The sequence below is a fragment of the Poecilia reticulata genome, linkage group LG7, assembly GCF_000633615.1.
Source record: "Poecilia reticulata strain Guanapo linkage group LG7, Guppy_female_1.0+MT, whole genome shotgun sequence".
NCBI lineage: Eukaryota > Metazoa > Chordata > Actinopteri > Cyprinodontiformes > Poeciliidae > Poecilia > Poecilia reticulata.
The window spans coordinates 15,348,899-15,365,446 of NC_024337.1; the positions used below are offsets into that span (position 1 = coordinate 15,348,899).

The following is a 16,548-nucleotide window of genomic DNA, read 5'->3' on the forward strand; positions in this document are numbered from 1 at the left end:
AATTCAAATTAACAATCAAAAGCCCTGGTCGTAACTTTTTTCAAATTACAGCCTTATGAGTAAATTGTTTAGTCTCTAATCCAGTGGTTCTATGGAGGCATCAAAGGTTTTTTGAAGAACATTAGGATCAGAGATAAAGCTGTGGACACATTCACAGCAGGGTTGGGTCATAGCATTGTTTAATATGTCATAAGAAAATGGAAAGAGTATGACACAACTACAAACCTAGTAAAAATATTGCCATCCGTAAGATGAACATTAATCAGGCTAGCATGTCAAGAGTCCCATGATAGCTCTGGAGGAGCTGCAGAGATGCATAGCTCAGATGGGACAATGTGTTGCATTTCAAAATATAAAAATTCTATTTATCAAATCTAAATAAGAACCATATATTATTTTTCTTCCACTTCATAATTATGTCCTTCTTTGTTTTAGTCAGTAAAATAAAATCCCAATAAATGAAGTTTGTGGATTGTAATGTGATACAATGAGACCCAGTTCAGAGTGGATCCCTTTTGAGATCCACTCTCCTCCTTGTTGTCTGTAACAACTGATGCTTCCTTCTGCCACTATTTTAAGCTCCCACAGACTGACTCTGTGTTCTGTGTCCTGTGGACTGGAAGCAGTCTAAAAGGGAACGTCTGATTCAGTCACTCAGCCCACTCATTATCATCTGAATTTCTTTTTCAGATTAAACCCAGCATTTATTTTTGCACTCTAAATGGTCAGGAGGTGGATTACAAGTTGAAAAACTCTAAAAATGTAAACTGGTATGACTACCTACAATCTATCTACTTAAATGGATTTGAGGGATGTGATGATGATTATCCTTTAAAAACATGGGCAAATAATTCAGGCTTTGCCTCTAGCCAATTATTCCATCTTCTACATATTTTACACATCCCAGTTGTCCCAGTTTTATCAAAGAGCCTCCTGGCTGGCAGCATGAAAAGAATTATGAAGCGAAATAGTAAAAATAAATAAAAAAGAATAAAGTGCACGCATCTCTGCAGGGTCAGAAGACAAATAAAATATGTAATGGGGAAAGAGGTTGCTTCTGAGTCTGAATGGCTCTTTGGTTATGAAGAGAGCTGAACAAAAACATAAATAAATAGAGAAAAACACGGTCACGTTTTCATCTCGGCGTCTGTTATGCCCCGAAGCCTCCTCGCGTCCCTCTTAACTCAAACAGTTGTCAGACCTCCAAGACTCTGCATCATAGCAATATTGAAAATGGAAGAGCTGGGACACTGGGCCAACTGAAGCCGTCCCCTCTCTGTTCAGCTGGCTCACCCTTCTTCTCATACCTCCCTTTAATGAAGCATTCTCAGAAGAACAATGACTGTTTTTTACTGTCGCACACCGAGGCATGGTGTAACATCTTCATGTGCAGACACAACTCTTCAGAGGACGGGGTTGTTATTATCAGAGAGGAGGTGAAGAGGAGGAAGTGCCAGCAGGCTTTCGCTTTATTGTTGTTTTCATGTTCCTCTTGCTTTAATGATCAAATGCCCTCTGGTGGTTAAAATGAGTCATGCGCATTTTAAAACTCCAGCAGGATCCTCCAAACTATTACTCCTCTGCTTTGCTCTGATTCTCTTGGGATCTGTTTGGTTTGGTGAGAAGCAAAACATAAATGACTCATGCATTTCTGAAAATTACTCAGCAAGTTTATGCTCCTTAAAGTAGAGCAGCAGATCTTCTTGACAATAAGCCTTTAATAATTTAAAACGATGCTAATATGAAATCTTTCTTTCTCTGACCATTTTGCGGTGATTAAAATAAATAGTTTTTCTGCACATTAAGGCAATTTAACGAGGTCGACGTCTGAACTTTGACAAGGCCACTAAAAAACGCAGATTCTTCCCCGATTTTCAGCCTTTCCACTGTAAATTTGTTCCTCAGATTCACTCAAGCTTTTGCTGTCGGACGGATTTCTTTACATTTTACTCCAGAATATTTTGGTATACTGAGGAACTCATGGTTGGCTTAATAAATGAAAGATGCCTTTAGGTCATGTGGCTGGAAAACAGGACTAAAATATCATTCCTCTGCAGCTACACTTGATAGATGGCGTGAGATGGTTTTTGCTGGTATGCTGTTTGTTTATTTTCCAAAAGTTGCGTGGTGCATTATTATCCAACTTCACTTCCTTTCTCTCATTTCTCCAAGGGACATTGTTCCAGAGCTCTTGTGAGTTATTTAGAAAGCAACTTTGCAAACTTGAGCTGAGATGCCATATTTATTGCAAGAGAGAAAATGTTTTTACTTTGCATTTATTCCACATAAACCACACCTTGTCACTGTTTTTCTCTGTCTCTGCTTGTGTATGATCACTAACAAAATTAGTAATTGTTTTATCATAATCTTCATCATGATAACTGGATAATCTTAAATGAAGGTCTTTCAGTTTTTGCAATTGTAACCATCTATAGGTAGAAATCAATAACAACATCAGAATTGAATAGACTTTTAATAACACACAAGAGGCAGGTCAATGTAATACACATCCATCTCACTCAAGGTGCAACACAGGATACAAAAACATGCCGCAAAGCACCCTGGGAAATATGGTAGATCGTCCACTCCCAGCACACAATGTTTCTCAGCATTGTGCAGATTTATGGACATTTGCATTTGATGTCTTTCCCAGAAAACCTTTTGTTATCTTTTGTTAGCTGGTAACTGGATAAACAGCTGCTGTCAGAGAGGTGATGATTATCGGTTAATCAGTTAGCAGCACCTTGCTGTTACTTTCCCTCTTCAGTCTTGTGAGAGGGTTTAAGGTTCACTCAGTTTGTCACACACGGTTTTACCATTGAGCATTCATTTTTCTCTAATAAATACAGATCATGGAGTGTTTTTTTTTTTAATCTTAAGGAAACATTTAAAACAACAACATTCATTTTAAAAATTACATGATTTGTAAAGCACAAGAAATTAAAGCTGGTACTCCTTATTGTTTACATTGTTGATTTGTATTTTTGGTGCTAGTTTTGTTTCTGCATACAAACAAGCAAAATGACTGCATTCAGAGTCTGAATGAATGTCAAACATTTCTGATTGTGTTCAAATTTTTTGAAAACCATGATGTGCACTAGTTTGTGTTCATAAAAAGTACAAATAAAACACAACACATTTGCGATTGTGACAAGGCAGAAAGTTAAAAGTTTTAACAAGTATTTTTGTAAGGGAATTTCTAATAAAGTGGTTCTTCAAAAATGCCATTGTTAAATTCAAACCATTTGTTTTATTTCTTTTATTGCTTAACTGTATTGGTATTGCAAAAAAAAAATACCAATATAGTTTTTGTCTGGAGAATATTTAATATTTAAGGTCTGGAAGTGGTTTTCAAGTGGTTTACTTTATAAAAGATACCTATAGAGTATAGAAATGGGTAATCTGAGCAGTTCTTCCACCTTTGTTTAAATATCAGACATGAAAGGAAACATTATTCTTTAGATGAACACTTAGCAGAACTCAGGGACGTTCAGTGAAAAGAAGCCATTAATATTGTGAAATTATGTTTTGTTTTCTTAGCTGCCACAAAGCCCTGCCTTTTGGGAGAAGCTATTCATGTAATGGTCACAATCTGTTTTGGTCAATCAATACGTTTCCATGTAGCACAAAGAGTTTTATCTCCTTTTGTGACCCTGCAAGCGTATAGAGGGCTCAGGATGAATCATGTCAGGGGACATAGAGTAAGACCTTGTGAAAATGTTTTCTCATGCCAGGACAAAAGGATTCAGTCCTCATGTAACCAAAACTGTAAAATCAGAGACATAAAGGAACTTGAAATCCATCAATCAGCTTGGCCGCTGACACACCCATTAAAATAGAGCAATCCGGGCCAAGCAGTGAAACCAGAGAAGTAGGCCATCAACTATTCATTCTGTTGTGGCGGCCGACACCTATCAGGTGCAATGCGTTGTGTACTGATTTGAGTCGGCTTTATGACCGCTCGTGTTTTACAGGAATCCCAGCTGACTGTGGCTGCTGCTTCGCAAGGGAGATGAGGAGGCAGAAAGAGTCAAACGACTCTTGGAAGCCATTACACAGATTGCTCCGAGGGACGACTGGCGCCATGCATGTTTAATGATTGTGTTCCAGTTTTTTGATGATTTATACGTGTTCAAGGAAAACCAGTGACAGGCCATCAAATGGCTCACTATAGATAAAACAGATTTGTCAAAGTTTTTGAAATATTCATTGTATGACTTATTCATTTTCCTCATGCCTTATATATTTGAATTGTCAATAATGATGGCCACTGAGTCTATCTCGTCAAAACAACCTGTGACATCGTTGCTTAAAGGTCACAAAACAAAAATTGATGACAAAGCGTTTTAACTTCAATTAAGTAATCAGAGCAGGGTGAGTAAAGCAGAAGAGTAATTTATTTACGTGTATAAAACAAGAAAACAATACAGTTATTCTATGTGTTCATATACATTAAATTTTTATTTTTACTAAGGTTCCCTGAATTTGTTCACTTCTCTGTCTCCATGGTACCTTCTGCATATTTATAGGATATCTCAGCTGCTACTTCATAAATAAATCACCAAGTACTCCAGGTAACAGTTCAGGCTTGTCGAAAAAGTTTGTTTTTCCAACACATAGTGAGGATAAAAGGAAAAATGCACTCTTGGTCTGTTCTGGGGATTTTACCAAAGATTATTTGCAAACTCAATTATGCATATTGTATTATTCTTACAAATGTGGTACCATTTACCAGAGGAACAAAGCAGACTTTCAACAGTATAATGCCAACAGGCATTGTTACAACAAAATAATCTACCGGTTTAAGTTTTCAGATTTTCTTGCGTCAGGTACACACAAAACCCTAGAACTTGAGGATGTATTTTCTTTTTACCATGGTTGTACATGCACATATAAAAACAAACGCCATACACTACAAATAGTTGTGTTAATTATTTTTTAAATTCATATAGCCATTTGTAACGTACATTTGTTGCACAATGTAATACAAACCAACCCCTTTCTAAACTTTGAGGTCACTGTCCAGGGATATGTAAAAAAGGGTTAATTAATAAAAACCCTGTGGAAATTGCACACACAAATTGCACACCCCTTAAAGAAGAGTTGGAAAACAATGACAAACCCAATGCTTGCATGAAATTATTCATAAGAGATCTGTTATTGAACAGAGGGCTTATTATCCTAAATGCCATAAATCAGACAAATATCGCTTTATTGCTCATAAAGAATAATGCTAATGAATTGAACAATAACTTTAACGTGTCCATCTTCGGAGATATCCATTCATATTCATCTTCAGAGAGATGAATATTCATAATTTCATTCTCTTATTTATAAGTGCATTTATTTGATGTGTGTGAATGTACTTTTGTCTTTAGCCTTTCAAACAGTCCACATAAAGCCGGTGAATGATAGTATGGCACCTTTTACCTGATGTTGTGAAATCATGGCTGTTTGACAGATCAGCTATTGAGGTTGAAGATGTTTACGCTGTTCTTATTAAAGGAGAACTTAACTCTGTTACAAAACTGAAAGAAACTGGTCCAACATTTGGAAAACTTGAAAATTGTTACTTGTCTCTTATCTCTTTAGTTAGCTTAGCTTAGCTTAGCTCAGTTTAGATTATATTAGCTTAGTTTAGTTTATCTTAGCTTAGACAGTAACTTCTGAGATTTATGCTTTATGTCTGAGCGTATTTTGCTGACAATAGCTTTTACACTACTGGGTAACTAGGAAACACTCCCCTTTTAAAAGCTAAGCTCTCTAAAGGTTCTTCTAAGGTTACATAGAGCAAAACCTACAGAAAACTTCAGGGAACATCCTCTAGGGGTTAATGTTTTTGTTATAGGTTATGGAACAATAAAGAATGTTCTTTGAATTCCAAAATTAGGGTGGGAATTGAAAATTAACCAAATGTCCTTGGAGGTTTCCCTTTTGAACTTGGTAGCTCTTTAGATTTACTGCTTGATGCTTTACAAGGTGCAACTTTCTCTTTTGCCATCATAACCACTTTCATTCTTCTTGGTATAGAAGCAACAGATCTCTGACCCCACCGTCTAAAAAGGTGCTACTAAACTTGAGCGCCAACAGTTTCCTGTTCCTAGCTAACAAAAGTGACACTGAGGTCTTGGTTTTCTCCTCCTAGATTTCACGTATCGTGTATTCAGAAATAGTATTCTGAATCCTTTGGCGCTAACAAAGCGTAATTAAACCAAAAGTTGCCCTTTTATTATCTCGAACCAATCTATCATCAACATGGCATTTACAATCCAGATATCAGATATTCTCTGACTATTCTGTGTAAATGATTAGATGTTTTTTTTGTGTGCAAAAAATCCATTTAACATTAATCAGCCATAAATATGTGATTATCAGTCAGGTCCAACTTAGAGTTGATTTAAGATAAACAAGTAGAAATTCAGTATCTGTAGATTGTGAGGTTGAATTTCTAAAACCACGATTCTAATACTGTGATACTTGAACTGCTATTACTGCTACTAGCTTAGTGTAGTAGTGCACTTACTTAGGATTAGTATTTTATGAGTTTTTGGTACCTTAAGCTGAAGTTTTTAGGAAGCTCAAGAAGTTTTGTGCAACCAGTTTCTTTTGTTTTGGGGGGCTGGCAATTTTCAATGAATCTCAACGTTCTTGTTCCAGCATTATTAATAAGATTATAACTTTTTTTTCCTCCTTGCATTTTTCATAAAGTCATGGCTGTCTAGTGTAAAAAAAAACAGCTCTCAGCCCAAAAGCCAGCATGACCGTTTCCTAAAATATGGAACCATCCCTGAACAGTGTTCACCTGATATAGCGCGTGTAAAATTAGATCAAAGAAGGCAACATTGAAATGAGGAAGCTATGTCTCCAATGAGTTAACACTGAGCCCTAATTCTTCTTACATCTGCTGTAGTAGCTAAATATGGTGTTGTCTATCCAGCGGCGGAACTTGGACACGGCGGTGTAGACTCCAGGAAATTCAGCGTCGGCACATCCTCTTCCCCATGACACCACTCCATAGGCCCGCCCGTTACAGACAAGTGGGCCACCTGAGTCTCCCTGAAACAACAGCATAAAGGATCATCAGAGGTTATTTATTACTAACGTGTTGATTCCTGTTGAGAATTTAAAGGGAAAATAACATTTATCCACCTTCTCTTCATCAGCTCCCTGTTAAATCTAGAATATAATTTAAAATTTCTTGATAATTAAGCTGCATTATATAGTAGAGATTTGATTGTTTCACATCTTGTTCCAACTGAACTCTTTGCTTTCAAGGTTCATTGGTGGCTCCTATAATTTTTAAAGCTACAATGTCCAGTGGATCCAGCTCCCGGTTTTAGTCAATAAGCCAGACAGACACATTGTCTACTTCAAAAGACCAGGCTTAAAACTTTCCTTTTTATAAAACTTATAGGCAGTCATTATCTCCTATTATTTCTTCCACTAACTTTATGTTCTCTCTGTGTTTTTTTCTTTTCAGACAGGTTACATCTGACTCATTTCTGTCGCCTTCTTTGAGGAGGCATTGGCTCAGCTGTTACTGCCAATAACTCTATATTCTCTCTTTAGATCATAAACCTGGAAACTTGTCTTTCTATGTTTAAACATTTCTCTCTCCTAAAGTAACTATTTACAATTTACTATTTAACACGTTTCCAGAAGGAAACTTATTTATGTATTTATTGTTGGACACTTTTAGAGGAACAAGAGCAGTACAAAGACAGCATTGATTTTGACTTTTTCATCAGGACTGCTGAGAGCAATAATACCAGCCTATGTAGGTTGTAAATGGAACGTGATTTCCCCCACGTATCCTTTATTGGACAAAACTGAATTTTACTGACTGGGAAAACAATAAAAACACTTACAGTGTATTAAACAGTCTCTTTTTGAAAAATGTACAAAATAAATTAGAAACTTCTTTGACTGATAATTCAGAAATATGACCGCGCAGAGACCTGCACACTTACTGCTGACTTAAATCAATATTAAGATGTCTTTTTATTGTTGCAAAATAACTGCTGCCACAAATATCCCTAGCAATTTCTATAAAATAAGCGTAACATAATTTTTAAAAACGTCTTAAGAGTTGATAAGTGTCTAGGAACATTTAATTAGTAGTTCACATTTCATTTTTGTGTCAATATGGTATAAATTTCATGTTCTACATAGTTCAATTTAACTTAGCCATTTTTCAAAAAAGGAAGTACAAGAGAATATCCCCGATGCGTGTTCATTTTTATAAATTCGGGAATGTACCAGAGGATGTGTACCGGAGCTTTAATGCAATGTATAGTGAAGACAGCGGTTAGGAAAAGGGGAAAGTGATCCAAATCTTCCTGTTTGAGAATCATTTATCCATATTAACCATAATTTATTATACATGCAAAGTAGTTTTTTGGGGGGAAAAAAGCCAGAAAAACGTACTTCCTGTCCTACCATCACAAACATAACAATGCAAGCCTAGAGGAATCCATTGAGAGTTCAGCTGAATGAGACTAATATTGAATTTTTTTGGCAATATAAACAGTCCATGTGGGTCTCCCATAAAACAAGAGATGAAGATAAACTAAATACTAGTAAGTGTGGCGGTGGATCTGTGATGATGTGGGCCTTTTTGGATTACAAAGATCCAAAGATCTTTTTGGGCTTTTGAGATATTTTAATAAAAGTTTGATTGCTTGTACAAGAAAACTGAAAGAAGGTAACAATATAGCCATATAGTAAAATAAAATGGTTCACACAAAACTATATCAAAAGCAAAAAAGAAAGTCTAGCCTTTTCTGTTTCTGTAAAATGTGGCCATTTAAATCAAGAATACTTTATTTATACACTGAATAAAATAACAGGAGACCTCTTACCTGACAGGCGTCTTTTCCACCAATGTTGTAGCCGGCACAAAGCATTCTGTCAGTGATGCGGCCATTAAACGACTCAGTGCTGTTACATTTCTCTGCAGACACAATAGGAAGTGTGACAGTCCGAAGGGTGGCTGGAATCTGGCCCCCTGTGGGGCTGGTGTATCCCCAACCCGACACTCGACACATTTCGCCCTCCGCTATGGAGGCGTCCTGCCTGGGCAGCAGAACGATGGACACGTAGTTGTTCAGGTCGATGGGTGCCCTTAGCTAGAGACAGAGTGGAGAGTGGGTTTTTTGTGATCAGATGAATTCAGGAAAAGACTCTGCTAGAGTATTTGCATTCTGTACCTTAATGAGCATGATGTCACTGTTGTTTGTCGTGCTGTTGTACTCAGGGTGGGTCACCAAAAAGTGGGGGAACACTTCCTGCTCTGTGCCTTCATAAATGGACAAAGAGTAGTCTCCTGCTACTACCACCATTTTGCTTATCCTGTGTGCAAAACAAGGTATACTCCATTAATGCTATGAGTTGTTCATGCATATCTTAAAAAGGTGCACCCAAATACTATAGTTACAGTATGGTAAAAAAAAAAAGAATGTTTTTTTTTTCAAATTTAAGGCTATAATAAAAATAATCTTGTCTTCATCAAGTCCTGAAATTGTTTAAATCAAACTTCAGGTGAACAAAAACACACATCAGATTCCAGACTGTCATAATTTGTAGCAAAAACATTAAAAGAGAAATGGAAACGCAGCTGGAGATGGACACCAGCAACCCTCCCGACCCCACTGGGGGACAAGGGTGTAAAGTGGATGGATGGATGGATGGATGGATGGATGGATGGATGGAAACGCTTTTGAGTAAAATCATTTCATACACCTTTGATGATTCAGTGTAATTAATAAGGCAGTGTAATTAGGCCAGTATAAAAACAATGTCAGTATAAAGTGACAAAGGTTGCTTAAAAATGGAAAACATTCAAAAATATTTGACCATAAATATTGACCTCTGCAAAAGAAGAATACTATTGCTTATGTGGAAAGATTGCCAGGAGAAAGTCTCTGACAAAAAATATTACAGCAACATTTTCAAAGTTGCATATGAATGACTGTAGAGGGAATGTGTTGTCAAAATGATATATTATAGGTAGTAGCACCTCATGTTGATGGTGATGTAGGGGGCAATGATTTCTGATGGTTTCTGCTGTTTTAGATTTTGGGCACAAATTATCATGTAAACTGAAGCCTTAAAAACCAACTACTTGTACTTTCTTTGATTTGTTTCATAAAGAAAACATATTTTTCTTTCTTCAAGCTTTACTGACTCACTGCACAAAACAACAATGTTACACTACTCAAACCTATTGACCTCACACTGGCATCCTAGATACAAAAATGAACCAGAACATTATTTTCCCCCTCACAGGTCTGCTGAATGTCACACCTGGCTGATGGAGAAGGGGCCATACTAAGCGCAGAAAATGTTATAAATGCCCATTACAGAATGACTGAGCTGTCTGCAGAGATGGTAGAAAGCTGCTGGGAATGCTGCAGGCTGACCTGAACCAGGTCAGGTACTCTTCATCTGTTTATTTAAGCCACATCACAAAATGGCACACCAGACAGTGAACAGAGACATAGTTATGCTCTTCAGTGTTGCATATTCTTCCACATTACAACTACAAATCTTGGTGTATTTTGTGGGATTGTAAGTGATTGATATCATGTCAACTAATTACTCCCTTTTAATTATTTTTCCCATATCCTTCTATACCAGTCTGAGCCTTGGTTTTGATGCAAAGAGAAATGGGCACAAATTTTCTTATTATGGATTAGAGAGCAAGTTTGGAAAATTCTAAAACACTCACAGTTTTTGGTGAAACTCTGCTCTTTGTTGACTAAAAGGGAAGAAGGCAACACAGATATCTGAGAACCAGACAACACTTACAGCCGCTCACTGATTGTCATTTAACAATAGGTACTGTACAAAGTATCAGCTAGCTGATGTAACAACATTATCTGGATTAAATGCCAAACACTGTGTGAATTGATTGCCTCTTTGCAGGCACAGTTATTTGCTTGTAATCCATATAAAAGTGTGTTGTCTGCGAGCGTCGACGCCACTGTGGTGCGTGTGTCAGATTGCAGAAGCAGAGAGCTCCATTGTGTGACGGGTGTCATTTTTCATTTGCTTTATTTCAGCCCTGGCATTAATAGAACTTAGCATTCGATATGGCTGGAGATTCCTGGATCCAAGAAAGTAAAGCCGAGAACTTTTTGTGCCACAAGACTTCTCTGTTTATTATAACTTCCTTAAAAAAAACAACCTGAAGCCAGACCCTGAAGCAAGACTGTGACCTGGGATTTATTTCACCTCTTTATTGAGTTTGTGCTTTTGCAGGAGGTTATGCAACATCTATTCTCTGCAGAAACAAACCAGAAGAAGAAAACCAGCTCACCCAATATTACAGTGTGCTGCTGTGATCACCCAGAATCTGTTAATCAGGAAGCCCCCGCAGAAGTGCTGGCGGCTTGTCGTCTGTAAAGATACAATGTACCTGATGGAATGAGGAACCGGCGCGTAGCCTCCCACAATGCGTTCCTGTGCAAAGCCCTGACCTGTGACACACAGAGAGGTACAGAAGGGAATTAACTCTGACAGGAAAGAAACACAGAGCTGACACAGTTGTGCTTTCATTTGTCACAGAAAACACACAAATCTTGGCCCTGCGGATTCCTTTCACTCAGCAGATCGATGAAGGACGATCTCATCCCGGAGCTGCATTGATTGCCAGCAAGGATGAATCTCAGCATCATTATCTGGTGTTTGTTTTGAGTAAGCCGAAGACACAACTTGTACTCCGGCTCCTACCAGTGCCTTGTGAAAATTCACATTTTGTCACATTACAACCAGAAACACCGATGTATGTTATTTGGATTGTAGGTGGCAGAACAACACAAAGACATGACATATAAGTCCAGGAGTCGATTATTTGGTTTCAGTTAAAATAGATTTACCGTATTTTCCGCACTATAAGGCGCACCTAAAAACCTTCAATTTCCTCAAAAGCCGACAGTGCGGCTTATAATCCGGTGCGCCTTATACATGGACCAATATTGAGCCACAACAGGTCTAGCAACTAAGGTAAGCAGCCGCCGACTTCATTTTCGCCCCTAGAAGAAGAAGCGCGCGGTGCATGCTGGGATAGTTGTCAGAACGCTGGTTTGTTAATAACGTTTGACTGACCTATCTACCTACTGACCTGATAATCAGGTGTCTGCAGGTCATTTAGCATCACGTTCTCCACGAACATGCTGTGCGCGAATGGAGAAGGGTGACCATCGTCCGGCCACGCCCGGCCCAGTCGCAGAAAGCTCTCCTCGCCGACCCAAGTCGGACGGTTTTGATATTCACTTTAGTGCAGCTCCATCTAGTGGATGCATAACGTAACTCCAGCCTCTACTGTAGCATCTATTCTATGGGCCTTATAATCCGGTGTGCCTCATAGTGCGGAAAATACGGTATGTAAATCTGAAAGAAACATAGTTATTGTTTAGCAATTACCAAGCAAACTCAACATTGAACCAAATGGGGAAACAATACGAGATAAGGTTGCTTCCAAGTGATCTACGATTACGCAATCATAGATATTATATACTTTGACTGTAATTTTAGTGAACACATTATCATCACCAACACAGTAAACATTTTCTAGCCGCAAACTAGAATCTGCTCACAGTTGTGCTCAGTGACCAATACAAGCCGGTGGGAAAAATTGTCCAAGCGATATTTCATATATTTGCCATAGAAAATTAAAAGCAAAAAACTTTTTTAATGAAGAAGATGACAGAATAAACAAACAAAAATCTGCTGCATAACAGAAACAATCACAGTAGCATATGTGGTCCTGCATTTCCACAAAAGAGCAGTGAATCTCCAAACTCTATTTGACAAAGCTAATCTATCATTAAATTTTTTTAAATCATGACATTTTAATCCCGAGTCCATGCCTCAAAAATTACAAGATGTAAGACGTGGTTTAGGATTTTATTTGGTTCACAATTTAACAAGAGATTAGCAGTTATGTTTTCCAAAACGAACTAAAATATGACTTTAATTGTATTTATTTAAATTAGGATGATTCTAAAAAGATTTCCATCCATCCAGCCATCAAACCATCCATCCATCCACAGTGTGGTGGAGTAATCTTCTTAGCTCTTAAAGTTAATGAACAAACACAGACCTGTAGCTCACTGCGACTGAGAGAAATTGATCAGAAGCTATTATTAGCAGCACTGCTGCATGTTGAGACCAACATGGAGACCTCATACAGCGCATGACATATAGCCTGGAAGTTAGAGAGCATTATATAAGACCTTGGAATCTTACCTTGGGTATTTGCTTTTAGGAAAACCACCAGTGAACAAGAAGAATATTGATGTTTTAATAGGAGAATGTTGCAGTTTTAACAACTTCTTTCACTTTGTAGGTTAAACCCCAGAGATATCTAATTTTACACCAGCTCTCATTCCCAGGTATGTTTTAGGGTTGTGACAAATTTTCTTTGCACAAATCAGGGCGTCAGCCTCAAATACTCATTTGTTATTGTTGTTGTGGGCTCTTGTCTATTGTTGCATAGGTTTCAAGTTATATTTGTGAACAAGCTCACTTTCTCTCACCTTTACATTTTGGAAAACTCCTCATTTAAAAAAGGACATATTTTGTTACTTCATAACCTTCAAAGATTATATGATGGGATCGGTACCACCCATAATATAAAGTTTCACATTCATTCATTTGTTTTAAAAAATATTCAACAAAGTAACGTTTCTAATTGCCTTTTCTGAAATCTCCCAAACTTTTTTATTTCAAGAAGAAATCTCTAACCTCCATTTCCAGCTGCATTATTACTCTGCTTGTGATACGATCCTCGATCGTAAGCTGATGTAAAAGCCTTTGAGTCACACTTTTGCTCTCAGTGGAGCATCAAAGCTGCTAATCTCAAAATGTGCTAAAAGGGATGCTTTCAAAAATTCATCAGGGACACCAGTAATAATACATTAGGTACACATCCATGCACACTCATTTCAAGAACATGATTATGCTGGATAAACTCAGACTGTTCTGTTACAACAACACCTCTTTCCTCCCAATCTAATGTCACTTAAAGCCATTTGATTTGAATTTATTAACTGAAGTTAAAGACGTGTACTTACAGTTCACAGCCAGGACTTTCAGCAATATACAGAGCAATACAGATGCCACGTTCATGATGACACAAAAGAAAAGCAGTCTTCCCGCAGCAAGAGGCTTAACCTGTGTGATACCTGTCTAATTTAAGGGGAAGGCATCTCACCTGCACTCTCAAGTTTCCAATAGTTTCTATTTCCGTTTCCATGGTCACGTCCTTCTCAGGCCAATATATAATTGAAATTACTCTTTGGTCTCACCGCTTCCATGACCTAATCATACCATAGGTGTTTGTTGTTTTACTGCTGGTTCTTGTCCTGTCATGTAAAATGTCCCACAGGGACCATAAACCTGAAAGTCGCAGCTATTTGTTAACTTTAATGTGTCATTTGTCAACTTCTCTGACGTCGTATGGCCGGTGTTTGACATACTGTGTCCAAACTGGTGGCTGTGGCTTTTAATACGGATCAAATGTGCTGCTGTCTTGTTAAATGAAAGGAAAAAGAGGAAGGCTCAGTGTTGCTGTTCATCACTGTCCAGGCTCCTCTCACTGATTTCCCCAGGAAGGATTACAATAAGGGTCTTGGCAGCTAAAAGCTGTAGGATCAGGCCGGGTCAAGGCAGCATGTCTGGAGCCGGCCGTCATTAAAAATGGAGCAGGTTTCATCTCATCTGCCGTCCCTCTGAGGAGTTCCTGACCTCAGACGGTAATAGCCCTCCAAGCTGCCTTTGCCTGGTGTCTGTCATCCCGCTGGAAGCACAACTCTGTCTTTTTTCTCCACATGAATCTCTCCTCAGCTCAGGTGCTGCCATTACTGCACCAGGGTGCCTCCAAATCAGTTCAGTTTGTTTGTGATGCACAAATTTATAGTCAAGGTGATATCAAAGCACTTTACAAGTCAAATGGATCCAATTAATTCCAAATATGTGCAATCAAGTCATGTCGTAATTGTTTCTGTCCATCTCTTGTCTTTCAAAAATCTGAGATTAAAAGACAAAGACATCCAGCAACCCTTCCTTTGGTTTCTGGGTATGATATCCCCAATGTGGATGTTTAGCTGTTTTTTTGAGTGAAACCTTTGTGATTAGGAGCTTTTTTATTTATTTATTTATTTTTATCAAACCTTTGTTTGATCACATAAAAAAAACATCAAGATTAAAGCCTCTTTCACAAGGATGACCTGGCTTAGAAAGGCAGCAGGACTCAAGGCAAATAAACAGAAATAACAAAAGTTTACATTACAACTATATATTTATGGCAACAATCTGCCAATGAAAAGCAGCAACTAAATTAAAAAAAGGTGGAAATTTAAGTTTTGAAACACATGCACTGTAGACATGATATTCATTGTTGTTTGTTTTTAAATTTTTTGAAAAGTGTTCAGTGAAATCAGTTCTGACAGTTTTAGTTCAGCTTGCATGGCTTTCCAAGCAGATAGGGCTCAAAAGCTAAAAGCTTTCTTTCCCTTTTCAGTTCGCAAACGAGGAACATAGAGATACAAACGGTCCTTACATCAGGCATAACTGCAGTCTGTTCTCCAAATGACAGTGCATAAATAATTAGGAAGAAAGCCAATAAAACACGTGTCCATTGTTAATAACCATGTAGTACTGCATGGGTACCTCTAACCCGAAATATAACTTTTTGGTCAGGCTGTCTTTTAGTTTAATTCCAGTTTTCTCCCATTTAATTCCTGTTTTGTGAAATTTGGTAAATGTAGTTTTTATTTTCTTTTAGTTATTTTGCTTGTTGTGGTGTCATGAGCTCTTCCTGAAGCTAAATTTCTGTTTGTACAGAAGAAAGCTAAAATACAGCACAAAAAAATGTAACATAATAAAATGGAGTCTGTAGTTAAGATCAAATCACTGAAGAATCAATTTAATCTCTATACAGTGACTTGACAGATGGTATGATACTGTTATTAATCTGTGAAAAATTGATTTCAATTTTAACAAATAGATTACTTACACGTGTAATTTTAGCATTACCTGATACAAGAACCAATAGAGGTGACTCAGTGCATTTTACAGAAGTAACAAAAGCATTTTATACATATGTATAGTTTAAAAGAAGAGAACACCTGTGTGCATTGCTTAGTTTAAAGGAAGAATAAGGTGACAATATAACCAGATGTTCTTTCAGTTATCTGTAGCTCAGGTTCTTAAACAAAGTTACTCTCACACCAGTATCCCATTACTGGGGATCTGCCTTCCATTTCTATGGCATACAAAGATACAGGACTTCAGTAAGCAATTTCCCAGCAATGCCTTTATTTGATGAAACTATAGCACACGCAGTTTCAGAAAATTACGTGGCACGACTGTCAGAACGTAGAGACCCAACCAGACACCACCAGATGTTAGCACCATTTCTATTTTTAATCAATTTTTTTTTTTTTTTTAGCAGGAAGTCTCTTGAGACAAAATCTCTTTTTTGAAGGAAACCCAGTATATTTATGGGAATGCTTTGTGAATACTGCAGCAATGACCTGATAG

General features: G+C 37.6%; 1 protein-coding gene across 1 annotated transcript; it reads right to left on the minus strand.

Moving 5' to 3' along the window:
* Nucleotides 1-4,379: 4,379 nt before the first annotated feature.
* On the minus strand, nucleotides 4,380-14,156 carry LOC103467819 (trypsin-3). Its single transcript, XM_008414515.1, has 5 exons — nucleotides 14,079-14,156; nucleotides 11,321-11,480; nucleotides 9,210-9,351; nucleotides 8,862-9,128; nucleotides 4,380-7,056 (listed from the first exon to the last, which is right to left on the minus strand). The coding sequence occupies exons 1-5, from the start codon at nucleotides 14,131-14,133 to the stop codon at nucleotides 6,886-6,888; spliced, it is 795 nt and encodes a 264-aa protein (XP_008412737.1). The 5' UTR covers nucleotides 14,134-14,156; the 3' UTR covers nucleotides 4,380-6,885.
* Between the last annotated feature and the right edge of the window lie 2,392 nt (nucleotides 14,157-16,548).